Source organism: Ursus maritimus, unplaced genomic scaffold (assembly GCF_017311325.1).
Source record: "Ursus maritimus isolate PB19 unplaced genomic scaffold, ASM1731132v1 scaffold_11, whole genome shotgun sequence".
Lineage (NCBI taxonomy): Eukaryota > Metazoa > Chordata > Mammalia > Carnivora > Ursidae > Ursus > Ursus maritimus.
In genome coordinates this window covers 43,945,472-43,971,772 of record NW_024423453.1, presented here as the reverse complement: position 1 = coordinate 43,971,772, position 26,301 = coordinate 43,945,472, and the positions used below count along the sequence as shown (strand labels likewise).

The following is a 26,301-nucleotide window of genomic DNA, read 5'->3' as shown; positions in this document are numbered from 1 at the left end:
TTTCCTTACTTGGTTTTAGTGTCTCAAAATTCAAGTGATGACCACAGCTGCCTATTATGAGAAATGGACTTCGTGATTAAAAACTAAATTGATTTCATTTGAGTACATTTCTATTGCTAAAAATGAGCCTTCTCCATAGACTGTACTTGTTTGCTGCAACTTGAAACACCACAAAAAAGGTTCTCAAAAAAGCTAAGGGGAAACTCTGTCCACCTTTTATAACAGGATCTATATAAAGCCAATTATTCCTCCACATGATGGTAGCAATGTATTCTGGAGAACAAGAGTTTCATATTAAAACTGGTATTCTGGGGCGCCTGGGTGGCACAGCGGTTAAGCGTCTGCCTTCGGCTCAGGGCGTGATCCCGGCGTTACAGGATCGAGCCCCACGTCAGGCTCCTCCGCTATAAGCCTGCTTCTTCCTCTCCCACTCCCCCTGCTTGTGTTCCCTCTCTCACTGGCTGTCTCTCTCTGTTGAATAAATAAATAAAATCTTTAAAAAAAAAAAACTGGTATTCTGTTTTATTTCTAAATATACCATGGGAATAGGTATACAAAAAAGGACCTGAATGGCCAGTTACAAAGAAGTATCCATACATAAAAGACATAAAAAAATGTAAACACATATATTTCAGCACACTAGATTCCCAGTAAACAATAAAGCAAAGCTTACGTATGCTCTGACTTCATTCTTCTTCGCTTTATAAAGTCAGAAAACAAGAAAGGGATAGAGAGCAGGTCCACTTATCTATTTTCTCTCAAGATGCCAAAAAGCGTAGTCGGGTTTTCATTTCACTTATGTTCTGATATCATTGTACTGCTTTTGCTACAAGCAGAATGAATGTACTTTTTCTACTCAGGAGTTCTGCTAATCCATAAACCCAATTCATCCTGTCACCTAGCATTTATTATTTATAGAAGAAAAGTGAGTGCCGGCGTCCTAGGAAACTGTGCCGGCGTTCTGGGTTTCGTGCAATCCACAGATTTCGGAAACAAATGAGAATTTATTATTCCTTTGAGAACTACTTTGAAGTTTCGTATTTTCAAAGATCTTGGAATGGTTCAAAATAAATGCAAGTTGTCTCTGTACTATGCACAGTAAAAACAAGTTCATACATAATTTTAGAGGCCGAGTTTCCAGGAATTAACTACCTCATTTCCCTGCTTCCTCGGCATCTACTGAAAAATCTCCAAATGATCCACATGTTAGGTGGGTGGAGTAAGCCCTCGCCGTGAAAGTTTTAAGAGATTTTTCCGTCTCCAAGTAGCCTTATCCTAGTGAATAGGGAGAAGGGAGTTGCCTGTGTTATTGGAGAACAGGACTGAAGTTTAGACAAGGAAGAAAGCTTAAAAATCAGTCATTTCAAACCTCTCTTTTTTAAGGAAGATGAGATAAAGCATTTCCTTTCTTTTTACTTCTTATCCTTCTGGAGAACATGACCAACACCAGCATTTGCGTATAAACGGCATGTAATTTGAAACATATTTTGTCAAGTTTCATAAGAAATAAGTCGTTTGAGTATTTGAACATCAAAAAATGAAACAAGCAGGACCTAAATAAAGGGGGAAAACCCAACCCATAGAACAGGAAACACCAAGGTTGGGGTGTGACTAGCATGAGATCAGAACAAGTAAGAAGTTAATGCTTTCATGATACTCCTGCCTTTTCCTCTTGGAGCTACTTTATGGGAAATAGCCTCCAGACTGAAAAGATACCGAGAATCTTTTTAAGAAGAAATAATGTAAGGCCCTATTTAAAAAGAAATTTTATCGGCGTCCCTAAAATTGTTTCACTGGTAATAGTGTTAAAACTGCATATAATTATCATTACCATCCTCTCAAGAAAAATATGTGAATTAAAGAAAAAAAGGCAAATAGTCACAGAATTTCCTGCGTAAAACATTTCACTTGTTACACAGCTTTTAAATTCATGTTTAAGAAAACATCCCATTTATACACTGCAATTGACAATATTTTGTAAAATTGTAAAAACTGATGTCAGTTATTCAAAGAGAAAACAGTCTTACAATTCTAAAATACTCATCTTCCATTATTAAGTCCTTACTTGTCCATTTTAAAATTGCAGGTTATAGAAATTGGCATTCTGGATGTTGAGAGGAACAGGTCCTTTTGAAATTCAAAAGTTAAAAATAAAATGAATGGTGCATTTTTGTCTAAGAAATATTATAAATAATTTAGGGAAGTATTAGAATTTCACAGCTGTTCAGGAAAACCCTCCTATTTCCCAAAATAACACTTCACACAAACATTTAAGAAATTTAGATCCGTCATTAATCCCAAACTGCTCCTGCTGGGCTGGCCAAATCACTGCGGTGCTTTAAAAGCCAAAACCTCGAGTCAACCTGAATTTGAAGAAAATCCCATTGCAGACCGCACAGAGGAGCTGGTAGAGGAACATTCACAGATATGAACAGAATGAATGAAACTGCCACCATACCCAAATTAGTGGAAGGAACCAGTGTTTCCAGCAAACGGTAACAGAATATTTGCTGAATATTCAACTGAGATTCCGATGCATATTTAAGCAGGCTCATAATTTAAATCCTGACTAATGTCTAAGATTGCACATTGATCATTTAGTTTTCATTAGTCAACCTGGCAGCTTTCCATGCTCATTTGTATTTCATTTTACCTCTGTAAAAGTATTGGGAGGTAAAGAATATATGGTGTAATAGTAACATAACACCACTGAGAATGAATTGGTAGCCCCCCTGTACATTGACTTGGGTTTCATTCCCTGAGGCTGTATATCATTCTTATCTTATTAAACATGGCCGGCTCAAAACTCTTGACTCCTCCGTAATTATGTGTGTAAGTGACGCGTACGTACTAACACAGACATAAAAAATGAAGAAAATACACGGAGTGCTGTTCCAATTATGCATTACTGCCTGTCAAAGCACCCCAAACTTATTGGCTTAAAACAATAAGATATTATTATCCCTAGTGGTTCTGTGAATTTTTTGGACTCGGGAAATCCTTCAGTTGGAGCAGATGAAGCTGGGGGTGGTGTCATCATAATGCTCTACCAGGCTGTTTTTCCAGGACAGATCACCCAAAAGTCTGGTAGTAGTTGCTGGCCCTTTGCTGGGAGTTCAGCAAGCACTGCTGAGAGCCTACGCATGACCTCCCCACGCGGCTGGGCTTCTCACTTCATGACGCTGGGTTCCTGGAGTGAGCATCCCAGAAGCAACTACTCCAAGACACTCGGGTGGAAGCTTTAAGACTTCTTGTGAACAAGCCTAGGCAGGATCAAAATGTTACTTCTGCCATGTTCTATTGGTCAAATAATCACTAAAGACAACCCAGATTCGAGGGAAGGCAAATTCTACCTCCGGATGGGAGCCCCAAAATCATTTCAGGGGAGTATGTAATATGGGAGATATTAATGCAGTGATTTTTGGAAAACACAATCAGCAATAATGCAAATAGGACAGTGGAAGTAAGATAAGCATGGATTATGGCGGAAATACTGTCAAATCGGACTTTCCTTACTAGTTTTTCCTTACTATTTTTTTTAATGAAGGTTTCAAATCCTACATATTTTCTGCACTATTTTAATCAGTACACAGAAGCTTCAAATAGAAATTTACTATAGTAGCAGCATGAAACTGCACATTTTATTCCTAATTTACAATTAAGAAAATGGCAGAATAGAAGAAAAATTCTTGCTGAAACATGGTCTTATCTGTAAGACAATGTATCCAAGTAAAATGTATAAAATTCAAAAATGAAAATCAAAATGTCTTCCTGTTTTTATCGCTTTCGATAAATCATGTTTCCATTTACTAAACCAGCTAAACGATAATAATAAATTCCAAGGTTTATCTAGGGTTTTTTTTGTTTTGTTTTGTTTTTTTCCTTAGAGAGCAAGAGAGAGAGAGCAGAGTGGGGAGGATAAGGGAGAGGGAAAGCGAGAATCTTAAGGAGGCTCGACAGCTAGTGCAGAGCCCGATGAGGGGCTTCATCTCATGATGGTGAGATCATGACCTGAGCCAAAATCAAGAGTCAGATGCTCAACCAACTGGGCCATCCTGGTGCCCCAAGAACCATTCTTAATAATGTATCCAACTGAGAAGCTGAGAAAAGACAACTTCTAAGGAAGTCCTCCTCGGAACCATGATGAGTGGTCACAGCTGCCCAGCCTAAGGCATAGTCAAATGGTTTCCCAGGTTATAATTCCAGCAGCTGTTTTATTGTTGCCTGGGAACTCCAAATGGAGATATTAGAATGATCATTTTAAAAGTTTCTAGATACAAATAATGTAACTTGTAAATTAATTAATAGACAGTAATTCGCCACGTCTACACAAGGTGGAAATTGGTCTACTGTGTGTCTATTATTATATAGGTCTCAGACACTAATTCATCTCTAAATAAATTTACATAGTCTCATCAAAAGAATAATAAAATAAGTTTTGTTATCTTTAATAAAAGAATTGATCTTGAGCTGTTGGTGTATTTGCTTCCTCTTTTTGTACAAACAACAAATCTTCATTCTTCAATCTTCAAAAACTATATTTATTCATTCCCAGATACAGATTGCATCTGTAGAGATATCATCATTAAGAGATTATACATGGTTTCTGGCTCCATGAAGTTTACATTCCAGCCCAGCAAACAGGAAGTGATAATAGAATGTGAGAAATCCGAGGGCTGGGGAAGTAGAGTGTACTGTGAAAACATGGGAAATGTCAATAACCCTGACTCAGAAAGGGCAGAGACTGGAGAAAGGAGTGGTGTCCTACTAGAAGAAATAATTTGACCAACGGGATGAACAGGAATTATTTAGGTGAAAGTAGCAGTAACAGTGTTAAAGACAAAGGGAAGAGCAGGTGCAAAGCTCAGAGGATAGAGAGAACAAGATAAAAACAAAGGTCCTGAAAGAAGTTCTGTTTGGCGGGGCTGTGGGAGAGGAAGAGGTAAGATGGATAGGGGATGTAAGTAGTTTCAATCATTTTGACTACTTTCTACCTTTTCCAGTGAGTAACTGGGAATTATCGAAGGGTTTAAGCAAGAAAATGATATAACGAGATATATTTGCATTTCAGAAAAAAACAGTAGAGTTATAGAATGGAGAAGAGATTGGAAGAGGCTTAAAGGGAGGCTGGAAAACCATCCAATCTCTAAAGAATGATAGCTCCCACAAAAGTGTAGAGGAAATGAAGAAAAGTGGTAGAATCCTCAAAATACAGTAATTAGGAAATAGACTCTACAGCTTTGACAATTAATTAAAATCAGGGGGTGAAAAAGGAAAGTTTTTAAACTCTCTTTAAAATGAGACCCAGTTTATCTTACTCTTTAGTGAAGGATTAAAGTCTACGAAAAATAATGTTTTATTAATTTATATAATGAAAAATATAAATTTTTATATGGGAATGAAGATCTTAAGATAATTTATGAAAATCAGTTGGTTTATTTTGTAATCACTTATACAGGAAAAAATATTCATTTAACTTCTATATAAATAGGCTAATCATAAGACAAATACCTAGAGTATTTTATCCATTCAATTTGCTGGTAAAATATACAATTTGAAAAACGAGGAAAAAAGAATTAGATTAAAAAAAACCAATATTGATGAAAACGCCACAGTATTCTAACTTTCTAGTTTCTTCGTTATTCACACTCATACTGAAAGAAAAGTAAAATCATATGTAATTTAAAGATGTATTAACTAAAGTTGCATATTGACTTTGAGGAAAAAGGACTTAGGGCTACTTAAAGTAATGTTGTCCAATGGAAACAGAAGGCAATAAAAGCCACTAGAGCAAGGCGCAAATACCAGGCACGTAAGAAATGTTTAAGTTTCTAGTAGCTGTGGTTAAAAAAAGAAACAGGTGAAATTAATGTTCATGATTTATTTTTATAGAACTCAATGTATCCAAAATATTATCTCAACATGTAATTTGCTTAAAATATTTATCAGCAATTTTGTGTTCTTTTTGTGCTGCCTTTGAAATCTGTTCTGTATTTTACCCATAGTACATCACATTTCAAATACTTAGTAGCCACACGTGGCTAGTGGCTATCATGGTGGATGGTGCAGCTCTAGACCCTAGGGAGACCCACCAAGAGGCTGCTTGCTCTCTTACTGTGCCTTTACTAATTTAGCAGATGGTCACAGCGAGGAAAGGTTAAAAAAAAATTTTTGTAAAATCGAGTGGCCATTGAGAACAAAAGTTAAAGACAGAGGAACTGCAAATTGCAACTTTGCCGATAAGGTGACAGGAGTCAACAAGAGTATTAAAAAACAGAATATGGGGGCGCCTGGGTGGCACAGCAGTTAAGCGTCTGCCTTCGGCTCAGGGCGTGATCCCGGCATTGTGGGATCGAGCCCCACATCAGGCTCCTCTGCTATGAGCCTGCTTCTTCCTCTCCCACTCCCTCTGCTTGTGTTCCCTCTCTCGCTGGCTGTCTCTATCTCAGTCTAATAAATAAATAAAATTTTTAGAATAAATAAATAAATAAATAAATAATAAAAAACAGAATATGTATTCAAAAATCCAAAATCCCAATAAACTTTAAATATCAAACTTTAATCCCTTTGAAATAACTCATTTAAATACAGCCTGTAAAGCTTAATTTAAAAATCTCCTGGCAGCTACTTCATTTGGAATTGGCAACTTTTTTTTTTTTTTTTTTTTTTGACACCAGTAGTTCCATAAACCCATGGCAGGGCACTGCAAACCAGTTTCCATTTTGATTTAATGCTGTTTTAAGTTTATAAGAAAAATGTCACTATGTAAACAACAGACATTTTGATTAAACACTACAGTTCTTATTTTGGCTGTTAAATCAATAATGCAGCTGGATTGAACGTAGTTTACATTCCCTCAAAACTGGGCTTCGGTTCAGCTAGTATTGCGCTGACATCATTTTCCAGCAAGATCTGGCCGCCTTCAGCAGCTGGTTTAGAAATAATCCTTTACAAACAACCACATAATTTTCAACCTTAACACATTTCAAGAAGAGGGTCTTACAAAGGCCTGTGCTTAAAATAGGTCAGTCAATCCAAAAATAGTCTACCATCTAATGTGTAATTTACTAGTAAAAACTTAAAGCTAATTTAAACAAGCATAGAAGACAAAGGTCTTTGGGGACATTCTTTCTTTCGTTCACCTGAAACTGACTTTGAGAGTGCTCTCCTATTTTCTTTTCTACAGTAGCTTAATTAATATGTAACTGGGAGCAATGCTTCTCAAATTTGTTTTGGTGGCGAACACACCTGAAAGCCACCGTGCTTTCTCCTAAACTTGGAGCCCATGGAGAACGTCATCAATATTGATGTACTATTGAATTACACTATACAAACGAAGAATACCTTAAAAGAGAAAATAAGACCACATCATATATCTAAAATAAAACCACAACTCCTAGCACATATAAACCATTAAAAATGGGGCAGTTGAACAGATCACAATAGGGCCATGCTGAGATTTTCACAGAACGTGAATTTACACCTTGAATATTGCAGGTCGGCAACCAAAAGTTAAAGAAAAAAATATAACACACAAATGCTAAAATGTATTCAAGACCACCCAATAACCACTATTTTATTTGAGTTAGAAGAAGTCACTGTGATTTCATTTCAGCAGCAAGACACTAGCTGGCTGAGCAAAAGTCTTCTGGAGCCTCGGTTTAAGAATCACGAACTCAGAACCTTTAACTACAGACTTCAAATTGCTTACCTGTAGAAATTCTCTGACATTAGATCCCAGGACACGCAAGATTGTATCATAACCAGACTCTTGACAAAAGACAAAAAACATCTTCCCGAACATTTGGAGGATTTCCCCAGCATTGAGATCTATTTATAGGTTTGGGAGAACAACAACAATAAAACATATTACAGCTAGAATATTGTAAACGGGAAGAATGAAAAGAGGTGCATAATTAAAAACTAAAATATCCTCAATTTTTGTGCAAGTAGTCATCGATCACAAAAAATTCTGGCCTGAACAATACAATGAAATCTATGAAGACAAAACACTGACATGTCAGTAGCGTAGATGTGTACCTACCTGCAAAACAATCAGTTTCTCAGCTAGCACAACAAACTACTTAATTTTGGACTTTTTTAAACCTATATTTAATGTATTAGCTGATTTTTTTTCTGAAAAACACAGAAAAAAATTATCAAGAATACACATGACAGTATTCTGGTGAAAAATGGTTTTTGTCATGTAAATATGCATACTTAGTAAGTTGGTTACGTATAACCTGTACCCCAATATCCTACTTTTTTTCTTAATGTTCAATAATTAATATTTCCTAAAATCTTTAGGAAATATTTTTTTCCTGTAGTATCAATTTTAATTGCCATCTCTTTAATTTAGGGACACAACAATTTATTTAATCAATCCACTCTTATCAAAAATGTAGACTTTTTCAATTTTGATAATACAAGTTCCTGTATATTTTCATTCCATAATGAAAATATACATGAATCTTAATGCAAATAGATCTAATAATTCCTTTAGGAAAAATTCCTAAGGATTCCTAAGGAATTCCTTTAGGAAAAATTCCTAAGGAAAAATGTTTGTACATTTTTTTAAAGGCTTTGACTAATGATGCAAAATTATTCTCTACAATGTTGTCTTAATTTACCATCAGATTAACAATGTGTGCAATTTCCTCTCTGACTCTAGTTTTGACTACACTAGATGCTTAATTTTTAAAAATTACCAATATATGTTTTGGTGGCGAACACACCTGAAAGCCACCGTGCTTTCAAATTTCATATGTTTCAGTTTTGATTACTAATGAGGCTGAATATTTTTATTATTAACAATCTACCATACTTTCTTTGTAATTCTTTGTTATTCATTGTATTCGTTTTTTTAATTCACTGTATTCTGCAATAAATATTTGCTCTTCTAGTTATCAGTGGCAAAGCTAAAAAGCATCTTCCTATTCTATCCAAACAATAGCCTTGATGTAAATTAAGCACATGAGAATAACTTTGAGAACAGCTCATTATTCCATGAAGCCGTTTTAGAACTTTGCCTGCTTTGCTTGAGCTTTCCCTGATGTAGATCTCAGTTTCTTGTTTCTTTTACCAATAGTTAATGGAATATGAGATTGCAAGAGAAATTTGGGGACAATATTTTCTGCATACTACACTTCTGTAATTACTGTGTTGTTGACAACATAACTGAAGTTATTGTTACATTACAATAATTGTTTTCCACCCCAACACATGGTTTTCTGTGAGCGGATGCAGAGAGCTTCTCCATTCTCTAAAGAGCTTGTAAATGAAAACTAGGACTCTGGAAAGCCTGAGCCTTCCCTCCACCATTGTGCAGTGTACAACCCACGTAACTCTACAACAGGATCTTGGTTCATGTATTCCTTTGGGCTTCTATGTGTAACTTAGCCAAAGAAGGAAAGTCACATTCAACTTACTGAGGACTTTGCTTGCAGCAGCAACCAAGTCGTAAGTTTTAGAATCATCGTATATTATTCTGACAAGAAATTGTCCTTCTTCATCTAACTGTGCCTCTTTTCTGGAAAACAAAAACAAGAGACAGGGGGCAAATGTTGAAATAAAAGAATAGCTACTATAGCTAAAACTATTGTATAAATAGTGGTTTTACACCTGAAATGAGATGTTTTCGGCAAATTTGTTTAAATTGATGCCATTTGCCTAAAAGTCTAATGATTAAGAAGAAATCATTTCACATTCCCCTCCCCAAATTAAAATGACATATTTAAGCACAGATTAGCAAGACTAGCATTTATATAGTACTCTAATGCCCGATACAGTGCCTGATATTACCTATAATCAAGAAATAACTTTTGGTTTAACAAATAGTCAGCAAATATTGGTTGAGTCCCTATATGTACCAGGCATGGTTCCAGGCATTAGGTATTGAGCCTTTAGCAAGATAAACAAAAAAAACCTGACCTCTTGCGACATATGCGTTCTAGGAGGGGAGACAGACCAGGCATAAAACTAATAAGTAACATATAATGGTAAGTAGTTTGAAGACAAATAAAGGTAGTGGGGTAGGAAGCTTGAGTACAAAAGCCAAGAAGCCTCCTTGAGATACTGGCCATTGAGTAGAGTCTGAAGGAAGCGCTGCGAGTGAGCCATGAGCAATGTGGGGAAGAGGGCCTGGGCATTGGAGGACCAGCAGAGGCCAGCTCAAACAGCGGTGGGGGCAGAGTAGCTGTAAGGGAATGGGTCAGAGTGGTAACAAGGGGCCTGGGTGGACATTGGGGTGACTGTGGCGTTTACTTCAAAGAGATGGATGGTTTTCGCCTTTGTGACATGAGCAGCAAGAGGAACTGACTTAGGTTAAAGGAATCCATCCTGTTGTTGCATTGAGACTGGACCAGAAGGGTGTAGGACAGAGCAAGGAGACCAGTGGGGAGACTACTGCCAACACTTGGGTGAGAAAGGCTGGTAACTTGATTCAGAGTGGAAGCAGTGCAAAGAGGGAGAAGTTGTACAAACTGAATATCTTCTGAAGGCAAATTCAACATGATTTGCTGATGGGTTGGATACAGGGTGTGAGAGAAGGACAGCACACACAGATGACACTGAGGGTTTGGCGTGAGCAACTGGAAGGATGTTGTCACCAATGGCTGAACTGGGAAAGGCTGCTGGAAGTGGAGTGGAGCAGGAGTGGGTTAGACCAAGGGCGCCTGGGTGACTCAGTTGGGTAAGCGTTCAACTCTTGATTTCAACTCAGGTCTTGATCTCAGGGTCATGAGTTCAAGCCCCACGTTCAAGCTCCATGCTGGGCATGGAGCCTACTTAAAAAAAAAAGTTATGTTTTAAACATACTAGGTTTGAGGTGCCAAGTGGATTGATAAAATCTCCTAACATATCCTTAGTTAACTAAATACAGTAGCTCAAAATATATATACAGTATTCATGAAAGGAAGTTATACTTACCATTTTTCGTCATTGTCATGATCATATAAATATATTTATCTTGGTAAGATTTGGATTATTTTTCTCAAACAAGTGTCCGAAGGAGAAATATATTATTCAAAATATTGCCAGCTGTAGAAGAGAACTGACAAGTTTGTAGATATCTTTTCCAGTGTTAAATTCACAAAAATAGGTGGAGCTTGGAAATCTCTCAATCCGATTCATCTAAATCCCCGCAGGCTGCCAGGAGAATGCAAGACCAAGCAGCCACTATCATCAGGTGAACTTGCAACACGGTAGCTTGAATAGAACTTATGAAATGCTGCCGGGGCAGGCCAGGTCCCTCTCTCTCTCAGAAGCTGTGTTTCGCAGCTGCTGTCTGTGGCTAGAATACCAGCATCTGCTCAAGGGATAAACTCCAAACGGTGGCATGTGTTAGGTCCGGGGGGATGGAGATATTCTTAAAAAGTATCCTGTGTTCTTAAGAACATACCGTTTATTTGCCTGCAGTTGTGTATAACATTGCATGGGAAAAAAAAAAAGAGGCTGATTCTGGTTGGCCCCGAGCTCTGAATTTCAGAGCCCAGAATGTACCAGCTGAATGAACTTGGACAACTCACACAAAGCACGTGAGCATTTAATCCCCACTTTTTTTTTTTAAAGATTTTATTTTATTTATTTGACAGAGACAGCCAGCGAGAGGGAACACAATCAGGGGGAGTGGGAGAGGAAGAAGCAGGCTCCCAGTGGAGGGGCCTGATGTGGGGCTCGATCTCAGAACGCTGGGATCACGCCCTGAGCCGAAGGCAGACACTTAACGACTGAGCCACCCAGCTGCCCCTAAACCCCCACTTTTTAAAAACAAGAGCAATAATATAACCCAGTTACCACATTGTAAGAGACTCAGTGTGCGAAAGTATGTTCTAAGCTGTTGAGAGTGTATGTGTGTCTATATATATATATATTACTAATGACCATAGTGCTTCCCATGGCTACGTATTCAAAAAATTAAAGAGCTGTAGAGAAGATGTGGCAGTCTTCCTTTTGTGGTACATACACAGCTATGAAAGGACGGGAACACACGTTCCAAACCTCAAGTCTTTTTAATACCAGAGGTCAGTGAAACAGCCCCAAATTATGAAGACATAATGTACAAACACTGACTTACCTCTTGATAAATGCTATTATGTGTCTTACACATTCTAATTTCTAATTGTGTAAAAACATAAAATATAGGCAGGGAAACCTTTTAAAGAATCCTCCACTATCCCCAAACCAGTGCTAATATATTTGAGTTGTGCATGCTTGAATATACTTGTATGCATGACTCACTCCAGATAGATACTACCTTAAAATCTCCTTTTTTAACTTAGTACTTGGTGGATATCTCTTCATGTGAATAAATACATTTCTGTACTTTGCCTAAAATTGCATTGTATAGACATATTGAAGTTTTAATAAACATTTAGATTGCTTTTATTTTTTCAAATATAAACAATGTTGTGATGAGTATCTTAGTAGCTAATAATTGTACTTCTATGTAAAAATGGAATACATTTTTAGAAATGGGATTGCTGATTTGAAGGATATGGATAACCTAATTTTTCTCATTTTGCCAACTAACATTTTATTACAAAATAGCATTGGTCAACATATTAGGATTTTGAAGCCTCTAATTTAGGGTATTCCAATAAAATAGATACATTTTAATTAACTATATAAAAAAGTATAAATTACTTTATGTTCTCACTGTGCCCTATTCTCTTTCTTCCCACTGGGATAAGTCAGATGACATAAATTTCTATAATAAACTCAGTTCCTCAGAAACACTCACCAACCCGTAACAATAGTTAAATGAATGAGGTACAAACCGAATATTCAATCCCTCTCCATAAACTAGAAGAATGGCCATTTCCCTAGAAATCCCCTAACCATGAGTCAATGCATTCCTTTTTTCCCTTCTCTTGTTTTAATAAAATAAGCTCCCTTATCTTTTAAGCTTTACTTCCTGAAATGATCAGCCCAACATGCTCCCTGGGGGAGGCTGAAATATAAATTAAACAGTAGTACATGGAAGGAAATCATCATCTTTGAAAAATGTCACACTAAATTCTAATGAATTATTTAAAATACTTAGGATTCCTTATTTACATTTATCTTGGAAATCTTTTGGAATTTTGACTGACCCTTTAATTACTCTCCCCCGACCTCACCCCAGCAAGGGGTATTTTGCCACAAATATTTGAGCACCTATTATGCCCCAGGCACTTTTCTAAGTAGTTTTAATATATCAGGGAAGGAAATAAAGATCCCTGCTCTCAAAGAGCTTACATTTTAACTGGTAGAAACAATGAGCAATAAATATATACTCAAATTTTATAACCTATCATGAGGTGATGAATGTTACAAAATAAAGTAGATGAAGATAAAGGGATAAGAATAGGGACGTAGGAAGAAGGGGAAGGATGCAATATTAAATATAGTGATTATAAGAGGCTTCCTTGGAAAAATTAATTTCCCAGCAAGATTTTTGGAGGTACAATTGATCTCCAAGACGTAATCTTTCTGGAGTCATTTTCCTTTCTCCCGTAAGTCATTCTTCATCTTTTTCCCTCTTCAGGGGAAAGGAGAATTTAGAGTGCGAAAGGAGTAGTATGCAAAAGAATTAATTTCAGGCAATATGGTCAAGGAAGGTCCTAGAAATACTTTCTCAATGTGTCTCAATTCTCAATACCACTGTTCTAACTTCTGGACAAATTTATATTTGTTCAGGCTTTATGCTGTCAAATGGTTTAGCCTCCAGAAGGTACAGAGCTATGATAATAACCATCTCTCAGATACATCTTAAAGATATACCTGTCACTATTTTTTGAGGGAAGCGTCAATGGGCCCCCTTCTGACATTACACTCTTCCCTTGCTCCTCTTGGAGATGTTTTTTTCTCACTAGCTACTTAAAACCACAGAGGGTGACCAGCAAAGAAAAGCTGGGGAGTAAGCTAATATTCAGATTACATAAATGATTTTTATAATTCAGCTAATATTAGCTCACCTCATAATGCTCCATAAGTTTCCAGCTCTTTTCTTAAAAGCAAACATAAAGGATGTGTCAAATATACAGACGGAACATTTCTAACAATATTTAAGGTTTATCTTCTTGGCAGTTTCTTTTGTGCTTAAATTATCCAAATTCAGCCAACGACACTAACCAAATTTTCTAGACTCACACATCTTTCAGGATATATTTTCTGAGCATTAACTTTGTTTAAATTGTTGCATACGCCAAGCAAGTATGTAATTCCCTATTATTTAAATTATATTTAGTTTATGTGTGAGAAAAGCCACAGGTTGCTATGGGAAACAGTTTTAAATTTTCTCAAAAATGAAAGATTTTGGACATACTTTTTTTTTCCAGTAACTTTCAGATACAGCAAATATCATATGAAACCAGAAGTAAACTGGATTAAAATATATTCAATAGTGTTCATCTATCAAAATGGCAACCAGAGCTATTATCATCCTATATCCGAGTTCGCGTTATTATATCCTGCTGTTTCTTAGTATTTTAAATATCTCTTGGATAACCCCAAAAGAATACAGTCTTCCCCTCTTTCCAAACAGTATCACTTCCAGTAGTTTGTGTTATCTTTATCTATATACTCAATAACTGTATTTGGGCTAAGCATTACATTTTTCTACTTGGTGCATTATTCAATAAAAGAAGTCAGCAGATGGTAAGACATATTGAAAGATTTATTTTTAAAGTGGCTTAAATGAGGTTGGATGAAGTGGAGGGAAAAAGGCACTTTCTTTGGTTAACAAGTAAACCTAGATAGAGTGAAACCCATCTGGTTTCATCTGTATCATAAGTCATAGTGTTTTCTCACACAGAATGCAGAAGCAGCAGCTAAGCTACTTTCCTACGGGCTTGCACTAACCTCGGGCAGGTTCACCTCTCAGTGTTTCAGTTTCTTCATCTGTAAAATAGAGGAACAGCAGTGCTTACCTGGAGTCCCGTTGGTTGGCAGAATTAGTCTACATAAAGGGCTTAGAATAGTGTTTCCCACCCACTTACTGCCCAATACAGCCAACTGTCAATATTCTAGTTGTTGAAGAAGGGGAAGGAGGAGGGGCAAGAGGAAGAAGACAAAATGGCAAGTGGAGGAAGAGAAGGAAAAGAATGACAATCAAATATTGGGAGTTTTTATTCAGCATCCAAAGAGTCCAACTACAGATGCTCTTATTTTTTTGATTTGATGGTAATTTCTCTTAATTCACACAGCCAAGAATTCATAAATGCTATCTCCCCTAAGGACTTAAAAATAAAGACCAAGCTCTCACTTGGAGATGGAATAAGAAATCATCATATTCCTTGTATTTGTAGCCACAGTAAGTGTTTAAAAATTAAGTAGGTGTACATGAAAAATTTTCCGAGTAGCAATTTCCTACTTAACTTTTAATGATGGCTATTTGCTGAAATTTAAATTGATCATTTATTTACACTCATTACTTTTCCCCAAAAGTACTACGTATTTTTACTGTGGTGTTCTGTGGTTTTGGCTTTTGCCTTTGCTTTTTTAATCATTGGCATCTAACCCAAGTGCTCGAACAGAACACGTGCTCCATAAATGTATGAATGTTTTAAAAGAAGCAAATGTATTAATTAAACCCATTTCCCTCACGTTTCTCAACTCCCTACTAAAAAATCAAACAATCAAATATTATTGGCAAAAGTGAGCAGTTAGTTTTCCAACTATTTAATTTTTAAAGACTAGGTACTCAATTTGTCATAAATATCCAGGCAGCATTTTTCATAATTCCATATTAAGGACATAATCTTTAACTGTGAAATGTGAATGTACAAAAACTGAATTCATACTCTGACACTGAGTTCCTGCTGTTATACACTTTTCAGATAAGTTTAGTATACTAGAAGGACCTGACTTTTAAGTAAAGAGGTTTCTCATAGAGGTGTGAAAGCAGGTGTTCTGTGATGTAAACCCCTGAAAACAGGCATCTTAAAAATAAAGTCTCAATATAGGGTTTGATCTCAGAAGGAAAAGGTCAGCACACATCAAACAATCAACCTGACCAATTATCTTTAAAAACCATTATTGCAGAACACGGTTAATTAAAACACAGAATGTAGATGTCTTCTTGACAATAAGCCCCAAGATGGTCTATTTCAGTGCACTGTAAGGACATCATCAATGTTGAGTTGTGTCCAACCAGTACTAAAATTAAAATCCCCCACTTATAAAACACAGATAACTATATATAATATCTACAAAGTTAAAAATTCACATTGGGTTTTTTTTTTTTTTTGAGTGGTCGTGAAGTATTACTGACCCCTCGATTTTCAGTTGTGGATTCCCACTAAGTCTGAATCTGCAAAGAAGAAACTCTGCTTTGAGGCAGCTGCCCCGGAGAGAGACAAGGGGAGAGACGGGCCCTTTAAATGCAGCGACGCTTCCTGCTTGCAGCCTCTTTCAGTTAATAAAGGTCCCTCCGTAAGTCAATGTGTTCACTCACCCAACTACTGTAAACAGTAACAGTAAATGCTGTCAAGAGTGACACAGATTGAGGCAAAGTGACATCACTCTTGATACATAACGGCATTTTTTTTCTTTGTACAGGCTGCCACAAGAGTCTCATTAGTAACGGCCCGAATTCTGAAGACACATCCATAAACCTCTCCTACGGGCCATTTTCAGTAGCTTCATCAGACAAATGAATTTACTGAGATCTTGGCGTGTGCACTCCATCATGAACTCACCTTGTGAGCACACTGAGTCACAGCTCTTCTAAAAATAAATAGGTTGCTTAAAATTTCTGAGGTTCTGGTTTTCTTTAGTAGATGTGCTAGCTGGTGAATAAAACCGCCTCCAAAAATGTCAGAGCCAAAATCACCCGAATAAGTGCTTGAAAAGCCCAGGGAAACAGAAACAAAAATGAGTCATACTGATCCGCATACATGTTGCCCAGGCCCATGCTAAACTGGCTGCCTTTGCAAAGAAGGTCATGCATAGGTCCTTCTCTCTGGAGGAAAGCACATAATATGATCGTTGCACGCCTACCTCTGTTCAAATCCCTCCTGTGATGTGTAACAGCTGAGTGATCTGAGACAGGGTTTTAAAGTCTTGAAGCCTCAGTTCCCTTACGTATAAAAGGAGGACAATGAACCACTCTTATTTTCTCTGGTGGTTGTGAGGATTAGGTGAGACAATGAGTATAAAGCCTTTTTCAATAGTGGAGACTGGGACTGCGGAACCCTATGATAAGTGTGCGGTACACACGAGCTGGTACAGGCAGAACTGAATGACAGGCTGAGCATTCTCATCTGGTTTGTACATTTAATTTCAGTATAACAAACATTTATCTACAGTTTATTGCACTGACTCTAAACAGCACCGTATCTATGCAGCTTTTAGACACTTGCCAAGGGATTTGGTCTTGTCCTGAACCCAATCCAGTAGCTGGTTTTTGGTATATGAAACTGGTAAATCAACAGTAGTGTTTTCAATCTTTTATTATATCCATCCACACAGGGAGATGACGCAGAAGAACTCTGACTCTTCCAAAAGGAGACACTATAATATACTGCTCTATCTTCTGCCTTTGCTGATATTAAAACAAAACAAAACAAAAAGCCCATTTCAACAGAGCTTATATTGTATTAAATAGCGGTTATAAATGTCATCATTCTGACATAATAAATTCTGGTTACAGAAAAAGAAATCTGTGAATATGCCTGTGTTCTACTCTCTGGAAATTAAAAACGTAAAGGATTTTACATACACACACACACACACACACACACACAGGGGAAAGAGAGAGAGAGAAGAAGAAAAAAATCTACTAAGACAAAACAAACATGAATCCATAATAGAAATACATAAGTATAAACCCTGATATGTACCATGAAGAAAAAGCAGTTTGGGAGGTGACAGAAGACTTCCCTGAAGAAGTCACATTTGTTTTGCCATCTCCAAGCTGAGACACATTTCTGTTCTGGGTAGGGCATGGGGAGAGTGAAGAGGAGAATCTCCTAAGCACAGGTGTTGTCCTCATACATAAAATTCAATCTTCGGGAACTGAAAACTGGCCTATGAGGCTGGGGGTGCTGAGAGAAAGCCGGGTATGTCGACTGAATGGTTCCCCTGTTTGAGTGATTTGAAAATTGATCACAAAGAATTTTAATAAAGCAACAGTTCAGTACTTCCTCATTCGACATTGAATGGCAAGTAGATCAGAATATGCAATGGATCTCAAACCACAGGAACAAAGAGGTACAAAAAAATACTTCAGAATATTTGCCTTTACCTGGAATAGAGATTTCTTAACCTCAATATCTTTTGACAGAAAAAACGTGCTCCATTTTACTGGACACGAAAACACCATTTTCCAACTGTTTCCTCTTTAATGAACAATGAAGCAAAGCAGCAGATGGAAAAGCTGTAAGTACTCATGTCTTCTGAGTTGTCACCCTCTGAACTGGGCCAGTTACACAGATTTCTTAAACTGTGTTTTCCTGTTAACGTCTACACACTATCAACTCATAACTATTGCTTTCCAGCACACTGAAGAGAAACATGTGCTCAAGTCCCTTCTCCTGCAGAGAGCGAGAGAGTGGAAAGGATGCTGTTCCTTGTGAACGGTAGAAATGTCTAGTTCATATTGGCCACAGCTATGTCTGGGTAGGTAGGTCAAAAGGGAGAGTACAGATTTTCTAATTTTTCCTCTGGCTCTGATGTTAATGTGCAAAGCTCCTGTGAAATACCTAATTAAATAATGTTTCTATGATTCTTTTTTTCAATTCTCAAAAATTGAAGAAAGTATTTGCAAGTATTGCACGTCAAACACCTAGCCTGATTTCAGGGGGATACTTCAAATCATCAAAGAAAAACCCTGAGATAAGGCTATGACCTGTCCTATTGCCTACACATCACGTTGCTCACCAGACATGGTCCAGGTTCCGGAAGAGTCCTATGTGAAGAGCTTACCCGCAGGTATGTGAAGGGGTTTACACATGGACATCTACTTCTGCCTGTAAGAATGACTTTAAATGCTAGTGAGCTTATCAACCAATGTCCTGTGCCTACCTCTATCTTTCAGGCTAACTTGCAGGTCTTCCTACAGAAAAAGATCTCGATCCTAACAATGATCTAATTTACCTATTTTTATCTATATGTTATTGTTTTTTTATTTGGACTGAGGAAGTTTCTGGGTATGACAATTAATATGGTCCCATTTTTATATGTATATGATATTAGCTCCTCTTTCTTTCTTTTTTTTTTAAGATTTTATTTATTTATTTGACAGAGAGAGAGAGAGACAGCCAGCGAGAGAGGGAGCACAAGCAGGGGGAGTGGGAGAGGAAGAAGCAGGCTCCCTCCCAGCGGAGCAGGGAGCCCGATGTGGGGCTCGATCCCAGGACTCTGGGATCACGCCCTGAGCTGAAGGCAGATGCTTAACGACTGAGCCACCCAGGCACCCCTCCTATTTCTATCTTAAGAGGAGCATTCTCTCTTCTGGCACCAGAAGAGCAGGGTTGGAGTCCCGACCTTTTAGCTTCCTGTATATAATCCCCTAGGACAGTCCTTTAACCTCTTGGAAACTCAGCTTTATCACTAAAAACAACCAAACAACAAACAATATTGCACTCACTTATATGTGGAATCTACAAAGGACAAACTCAGAGAAGAGCAGTAAAGTGGCGGTTACCAGGGGGTGGGGGTATGGATAATGGGGAGCTGTTGTGCAAAGGGTAAGACAGCCAGTTAGAAGATTAACAAGTTGACTATAACTAATAACATTTTATCATATACTTAAATGTTGCTTAGAGAGTAGATCTTAAATGCTCTTACCACAAAAAAGAAATGGTAACTGTGTGATGGAAGTGGTAGCTAATACTATGGTGGCAATCATTTCACACTTAATAAATGTATCTAATCAACACATCAGATGTCTTAAACTTGCACAATGTTAAGTGTCAATTACAACTCAATAAAGCAGAAAAAAATTAAGCTGGAAAAGTCTTTCCAACTTCAAATGGGTATTGTTGCACTCAACTGAAATTGCATAGAGGAAAGGACTTTGGAAATTTTAAACAGTTTTTATAATATAGAGTACCAGTAATATACAGAAACCTACTTGAATAAGGGTACAGAAAGGTATAGAAATTCAATTGTATGGCCTCATGAATATGAAAACCTGATTAAAATATGGCAAAACATAGGGGCACCTGGGTGGCTCAGTCAGTTAAGCGTCTACCTTTGGCTCAGGTCATGATCCCAGAGTCCTGGGATGGAGCCCCCATCAGGGTCCATGCTCAGTGGGGATCCTGCTTCTCCCTCACCTTCTGCCTGCTGCTCCCCCTGGTTGTGTTCTATCTCTCTCTCCCTGTCAAATAAATAAATGAAATCTCTTAAAAAATAAAATAAAATGTGGCAAACACAGTGCTTTATTTTGCTTGTTTTAATTTTTTTTAATAAAATATATATGAGGAGTATATGCTACATAGTCAAACAATAAATAGGGATTGGGGGGGGGGACTAGAAAAATGTAAGATTGATTCCAAAATGGAACCAGCATCATGAAAGGAACAATCTTCCCATAATCTGCAGAATGGAGAGGGTGGTGGGACAAGTCAGACACAGAGAACCCAGTCATGGTGCTGTTAGAGCAGCACAACGGAAAGTGCTAGGAGCCAGAATGAAAGAAGAGGAGAGTCTAAACGGCACTTCAAATTCAAAGAACTGGTACCAGTTGCACAGAATGGACAAAAGAGAAAAACAAGTGAAAATGACAAGGAAGTTACTACTTATCCTAGAGTGATGAGGGAACATTTAGTCTATGTAGACCTCAATGAGCTACTTTTGCTTAAAGGAGAACTTCATATCTTTCAGGTGAGCTGGAGCAGAGAAAAGTCCAAAAATTTTGGTTCTAGAGTGAAATTAATAATAGCTACCATTTATTAAGCAGTTAGTTTTCAAAAACCATGTTAAGCATTTTCAGACATTTTTCAACATATTACAACATCTCTATACAATAGGTAGTATGTTTTCCTTACTTGGAAAGGCTTAGAAAGTTTAGGCAACTTGGGAAAGTCATATAACTAGCTTATAGCAAAGCACTTGCCTATATGAACAGTAACGATTAATTTGGGATTAGCAAATTCAACTAGATACACTAATTTCAAAACTGGAAGATCAGCATGTTTCTATGCTTGAGTTACAGGCAGAAAAATCAAGAAAAAATAAGACAAAAATATCCTGATAACTCTGAAAAGCTTTAGTAGTATGATAAAATTTTATTTAGAAGCAAGGAGTATATCTTACTTTTCTACCCTCAGTGCCTTAAACACTACACTATGCTCATTAAAAATAAGCTTAACAAGAGAATGAAAAAAGGAATAAATCAATGAATGAAAAAGTATGCTGTCCTGCTGTGGGTTAACTCAGATAAAAATCATACTAAACATACATGAATTCTTTATTCAAAGAAGATGATTGACAGCCTTCTAGAGGAATTTGCTCCAACATGTACCAACTAACAGTGTGATCACATCATTTTCAAATCTCTTACTAAAATTTTAATCCATGGGGCACCTGGGTGGCACAGCGGTTAAGCGTCTGCCTTCGGCTCGGGGCGTGATCCCGGCGTTATAGGATCGAGCCCCACATCAGGCTCCTCCGCTATGAGCCTGCTTCTTCCTCTCCCATTCCCCCTGCTTGTGTTCCCTCTCTCACTGGCTGTCTCTCTGTCAAATAAATAAATAAAATCTTTAAAAAAAATAAAATAAGATAAAATAAAATTTTAATCCAAATATTTATCTCACACTTTTTAGTAAGACAGAGAAGGGCTAAGCCATGTACTGTATAGCACTATGGAGTTTCAAATCTATTTTTAATTTGTTCCTTGGCCTGCTCCACTCGAGGCAAAATAATTAGTTTTTAGGAAGATATTTTGTTTGTTTTTGATAAACCTTTAATCATCTCAGATTTTTTCAGTTTTTTAAATCCATTTTTATGTTTCAGTGAAGTTAAACCAATCTAAAATTGAACCCATTAATTTGATGCAATGATTAGTTTCTCCAGGATGATGGAAGAATAACAGATATAATTAAATCAAGTGATTAGGTGCTTTTCTAATATCTATATCCTGACTTCGTGTTTTCTCTGAAATAATGATTGATTTTTTTTTCTCATCACCTTGCAACCACGGCTTCTAGAAAGGACCATCTGGAAGTTGAAAAGAAACCAACAAAACAAGATTTAAAGTAGATTCAGAGGTCTCTTTTTCTTTTTCATATGTACTGATGGTCTAGATTAGAGGTCAGCAAACTGCAGCCCATGGGTTAAATCCAGTCCGCTGCCCAGATTGTCTGGTCTGAGAGCAAAGAATCATCTTTACATTTTAGATAGTCACATTTTAACAGTTACATCCGTACCTAGATAATATCCTCAATTTTGACTTTTGGCCTGCAGCACCTGGATTATTTACTATCTGGCCCTTTAAGAGAATGTTTGCTGACCCTTAGTCTAGACGATTTTTTTTTCTTAAAAGGAAGAATTTAAAGCCTCTGTGAAATGGTTATACGATTAGTAGGAGTGTAAGTGGATACAGAGTTTACAATGAAGCATTTTTGGCTCCTACCACTTAGAATTTGCTGTCTGGAATCTGTTACTTAGGGTTTTATTTGTCATTAAATGTTTGGCATGCTTTCTCATGAAGAATGGATGGCCATTTCCTACTAAACCAAAAAAAAAGTGTTATATGAAGTTTTATAAATATCAATTTATATAGTTTCTCACAGACCAAAAAGGAAAATAGAGATATTTGGTACTTACTGAGACAACAACAACAACAAATCACACATTTAGTTTTTCATAAAAAGTTAAAACAGAATGTATATTGTATATTCAACCACTGGTTGCAGTGATCCTTCCTTCCTGGAGTAGAGGACAAAATTGAGAGGAGGCATCAGAATCTTCCAAAGAGCACATCCAAATTAAGCTCCTCCAAATTCTCCTCTCCTGCCCCTAGGCAGTGAGACTCTCTTTGCTGTGTTAAGCAAATGCTCTTCCAAGGAGTGTAAAGTCAACCCCTCAGGGGTACTGACTGGGTTGGAAACCAATGAGCTGCTTTAATCCCTCTCAACACAGAAAACTGAACAATGCTCTCTATTCCAGATCCTAAACGGTACCCAAGACAATAAGGGCTCCAACACAATTGTGGGAGGCTCAGACAAAAAAGGATCAAAGTGTACACCTGCATTACAACACTAGTTTAACTAGTAGTATTCCCCTTGCAGGGGTACATAATTGTTGCAGGGGTACATATAAAAAGACCCACACAATTTGTTTCATTTTACCAGAAAAAAAGATTTTGAATGATTTAAGTTATTAACAATTGAACAGATTAAGAATACTGTTCAGAAATACTTGGAGATACATTAGTGAGTAAAAAGATATTGATGTTTAATTAAAAATACACTGTTTTTTAAAGTAGAATATAACAATATTCTTAGCCTACTTTGACAGAGTTAAGTTCTCACACCAGTGGAATTTGAGTATTTTTCGATATTCTGACCTTCTCTGGGGAAAATGCGGCCAATACAAACAAATCACTTGATAATTTAATTTTTGAAAATTTCTGATACATTTCTCTATAAAGTATAATTTTTCATCTTTGTATTTAACAGTGATTTAAGTTGATAATGGGTAGGCCATACACTCTAAATCTGGTTAAAATACATAATAACTATTTAGCCATAATAGCTATCTTTTACTGTGCTCTCAAAATTGCAAATACATTGTCATAGCATATTCACCCAGAAATTTGGAGATTTCTATATTATGGATGAGAAAACATGTGGGTGATATGCATGATACTTTCATACATTCGCAAAGTGGCTTAAAGATAATCCTATACTTAAATTAGGCTGTCTAAAATCTTACTTTTGACGTCTGCCTTCTCTGTAACTCTAACAAGCAAAATAAAAATTATGAAGGTATTAATAAAGTAGACAGATTCAAATCCCAAAGTAAGCTTTAGTGCCTAAATACTCATTTGATTCATCCATAATTTCCAAATCTCCACTTCTCTTTATAGTATGTGGATATGCCCCGTGGGTGACATAAATGGCTCGTGGAACATGAAACCAGGCTCAAAGGTACAGACCCAAGGAAGGGAAAAGTCGCATTCTAGTGCCTAAGATTTAACCCCCCCATTCCCATGGAAACAGATATTTTCATGTAACTGCATAATAAGACTTGTTAGAATTGATTGCTAACAATTGCAATGTATTTAGAAAAAAAAATAGCACGAACACACTACCTACTTGCTATAACAAAATGACATCAAAGAGGTCAGGAAATGAAAGTAAAGAATAACAATGTGTTCTCCTCTGCCCACCCAGGTAATCACTCCCTCTACCTCCATTCAATGTGCCAGAGTGCTGTTCCAGTATGAAAACCCCTATATATATGGTTTTGGTGTAGCTAATTGGTTGTGCTCATTTGCTAAATGCAAATTTCACCAGAGCAAAGGAGAAGAAAAAGAGAATTTTGTTCGATCGAAATGTTCAACGTGCCGGAGGAGATGACCCACCGTTACAACAGGCTTAAAATCTCAGGTGGCTGTGGTATTTCCGTCCACACCCAGAGTACTGCCAGAGCTAGACTGAAACTAGGATGCCCTCCTACAAGGCAGCCTTCACCACAGCGGAAGCCAAAAAGAGGGGAGGGGTAGATTTTGAGAAAATGAAAGAAAAAACAATTCCAATTTTACTTTATTTCAAACGAGTAAATGCACTTGATTCAGTTGCTCAAAAAATCATCTCAAGAGAAGTGAGTTTCAGCACACTAAGAAGGCTTAACTATTTTATGGATCTGCGAGGTGTGTAATTCTAAACGAGCCAAGGTTTCCTGTTTGTTTCTAAGGCCTCAGGCTCTTTGAACGTCGCGGAGGCCTTAGTGGTCCCCGGGGCCCCTCTCCGCGTGGGAGTTGCCCGGCTTGCGGAGGCTCGGAGCCGCCCGGGCGCTGGCAGAGCGTTCCCACGCTCAGGCCGGGTCGGGAGGCCACGGTGACCCCAGGGGCTCCTTCCCCTGGCTTTCGCCCTCGCAGCTCCGCCCCGGCCGCCCCTCCTCTCCGGGTCCCTGCTCGGGAGCGTGGGAGCGCAGCTGCAGCCGGGAGCGCCGGGCGGAGGCATCTCCGAGGATGCGCGCCCGCGACCCAGGCAGGAAGCGGAGGATGCAGTGAGGCGCTGGGGACAGCGCGGGGGGCCGCCCCGGGACGCCCCCTACCCCCTCCCCGCGCGCGCGCGCGCACACACACACACACACACACACACACACACACACATACACGCGCGCGCGCGTCGCCAGAGCGGGGCCCAAGCTAGAGGGGCCAGTCACTTACTTGATGTCTTCCCACACCTCCGGCCCGTAATTGCGGATCACCAGCAGCTCCAGCGCGTGATTCACAAATCCGTACTGCAGGGACGGGGGAAACCTGAGCGTCAGGGACCAGCGGTAGGTGGGAAGGAGCTCGAGGGCAAGGCTGCAGCATCAGCTGCCACAGCTCTGGTTTAACCTTGTCCTCTGCCCCCTGGCTCCGCTCTGTTCGGGGTACTCGGCGCTAAAAAGAGGCATCAGAGGCGCGCCACGTCCACCCCAATAAAAGGCAGATCCTCTCCGCCACCGTCCGCCCCATCGCCATGCCACCTTCTTACCCCTCCGCTCACCTGTCACCGCTCCGAGGCAGACTGGGCATCCGGGAAAGTGTGGCGAAGGGGACGCGAACCCGGCACCTCCCCCGCCCCCGGCCCTCAGCCACCCACACCAGCGGGGTCCGCCTGAGCCGAAAAGCCCCCGCGCCTTAGCCGCAAGTCCCCTGCCCGAGCCCGGTAAGTCGCGGCGCGACGCGGAGTGGCAGACCCTCCCCTAAGAAGCAAAGTCACCGACCCCAGCATTCCCACCACCGCTGCCCAGGTCACAGGCAAAACAGCGAGACTGCTCCCGCAACCGGCGGTGCTCTGCCCCCGCCCCCGCGCCAAGCTCGGGGGACGCGGCCGGTTGGTTCCCTTGAGCAGCCAGGCCCGGCGGGGCAAGGCGTGAGGTTCGTAGCCGGATCCGGCTGGAGGCACTCACCATGGTGTCTGCGACCGGAGCCGAGGAGGCAGCCCCCACGCAGAGGCACGGCCGAAGGGACCCGGGTGGCGGCTGCAGCAGCGACAGCGCAACAGGACCGCGGCGGCAGCATAGAGCTGGAAGCGGCGCTGCAGCCTCGGCTCCCCCTGATTGCCACCTTCTCGCAGCCAATGGAGAGTCGAGCCGCTGGAGGCTGGTCGTTGCCTCCCAGTTTTCAACCAGTCAGCGACAGAGGAGGGAATT

The 26,301-nt window shown here is 38.9% G+C and overlaps 1 protein-coding gene across 4 annotated transcripts in view; it reads right to left on the bottom strand.

The window, feature by feature from the left end:
• Positions 1-26,301, bottom strand: part of GUCY1B1 (guanylate cyclase 1 soluble subunit beta 1) — a 47,670-nt gene that overhangs the window by 19,283 nt on the left and 2,086 nt on the right. The window contains exons 1-5 of one of the 4 annotated variants that reach the window (XM_040626390.1): positions 26,059-26,224; positions 25,328-25,401; positions 14,842-14,880; positions 9,429-9,529; positions 7,712-7,830 (exon numbers count right to left, since the gene is read on the bottom strand). In XM_040626390.1, coding sequence (XP_040482324.1) covers positions 7,712-7,804 — 93 coding nt within the window. In that variant the 5' untranslated portion in view covers positions 7,805-7,830; positions 9,429-9,529; positions 14,842-14,880; positions 25,328-25,401; positions 26,059-26,224. Of the gene's footprint in view, positions 1-7,711; positions 7,831-9,428; positions 9,530-14,841; positions 14,881-25,327; positions 25,402-26,058; positions 26,225-26,301 lie in introns of those variants that run through there. The other 3 variants (XM_008685531.2, XM_040626391.1, XM_040626389.1) reach the window with 3 other exon arrangements.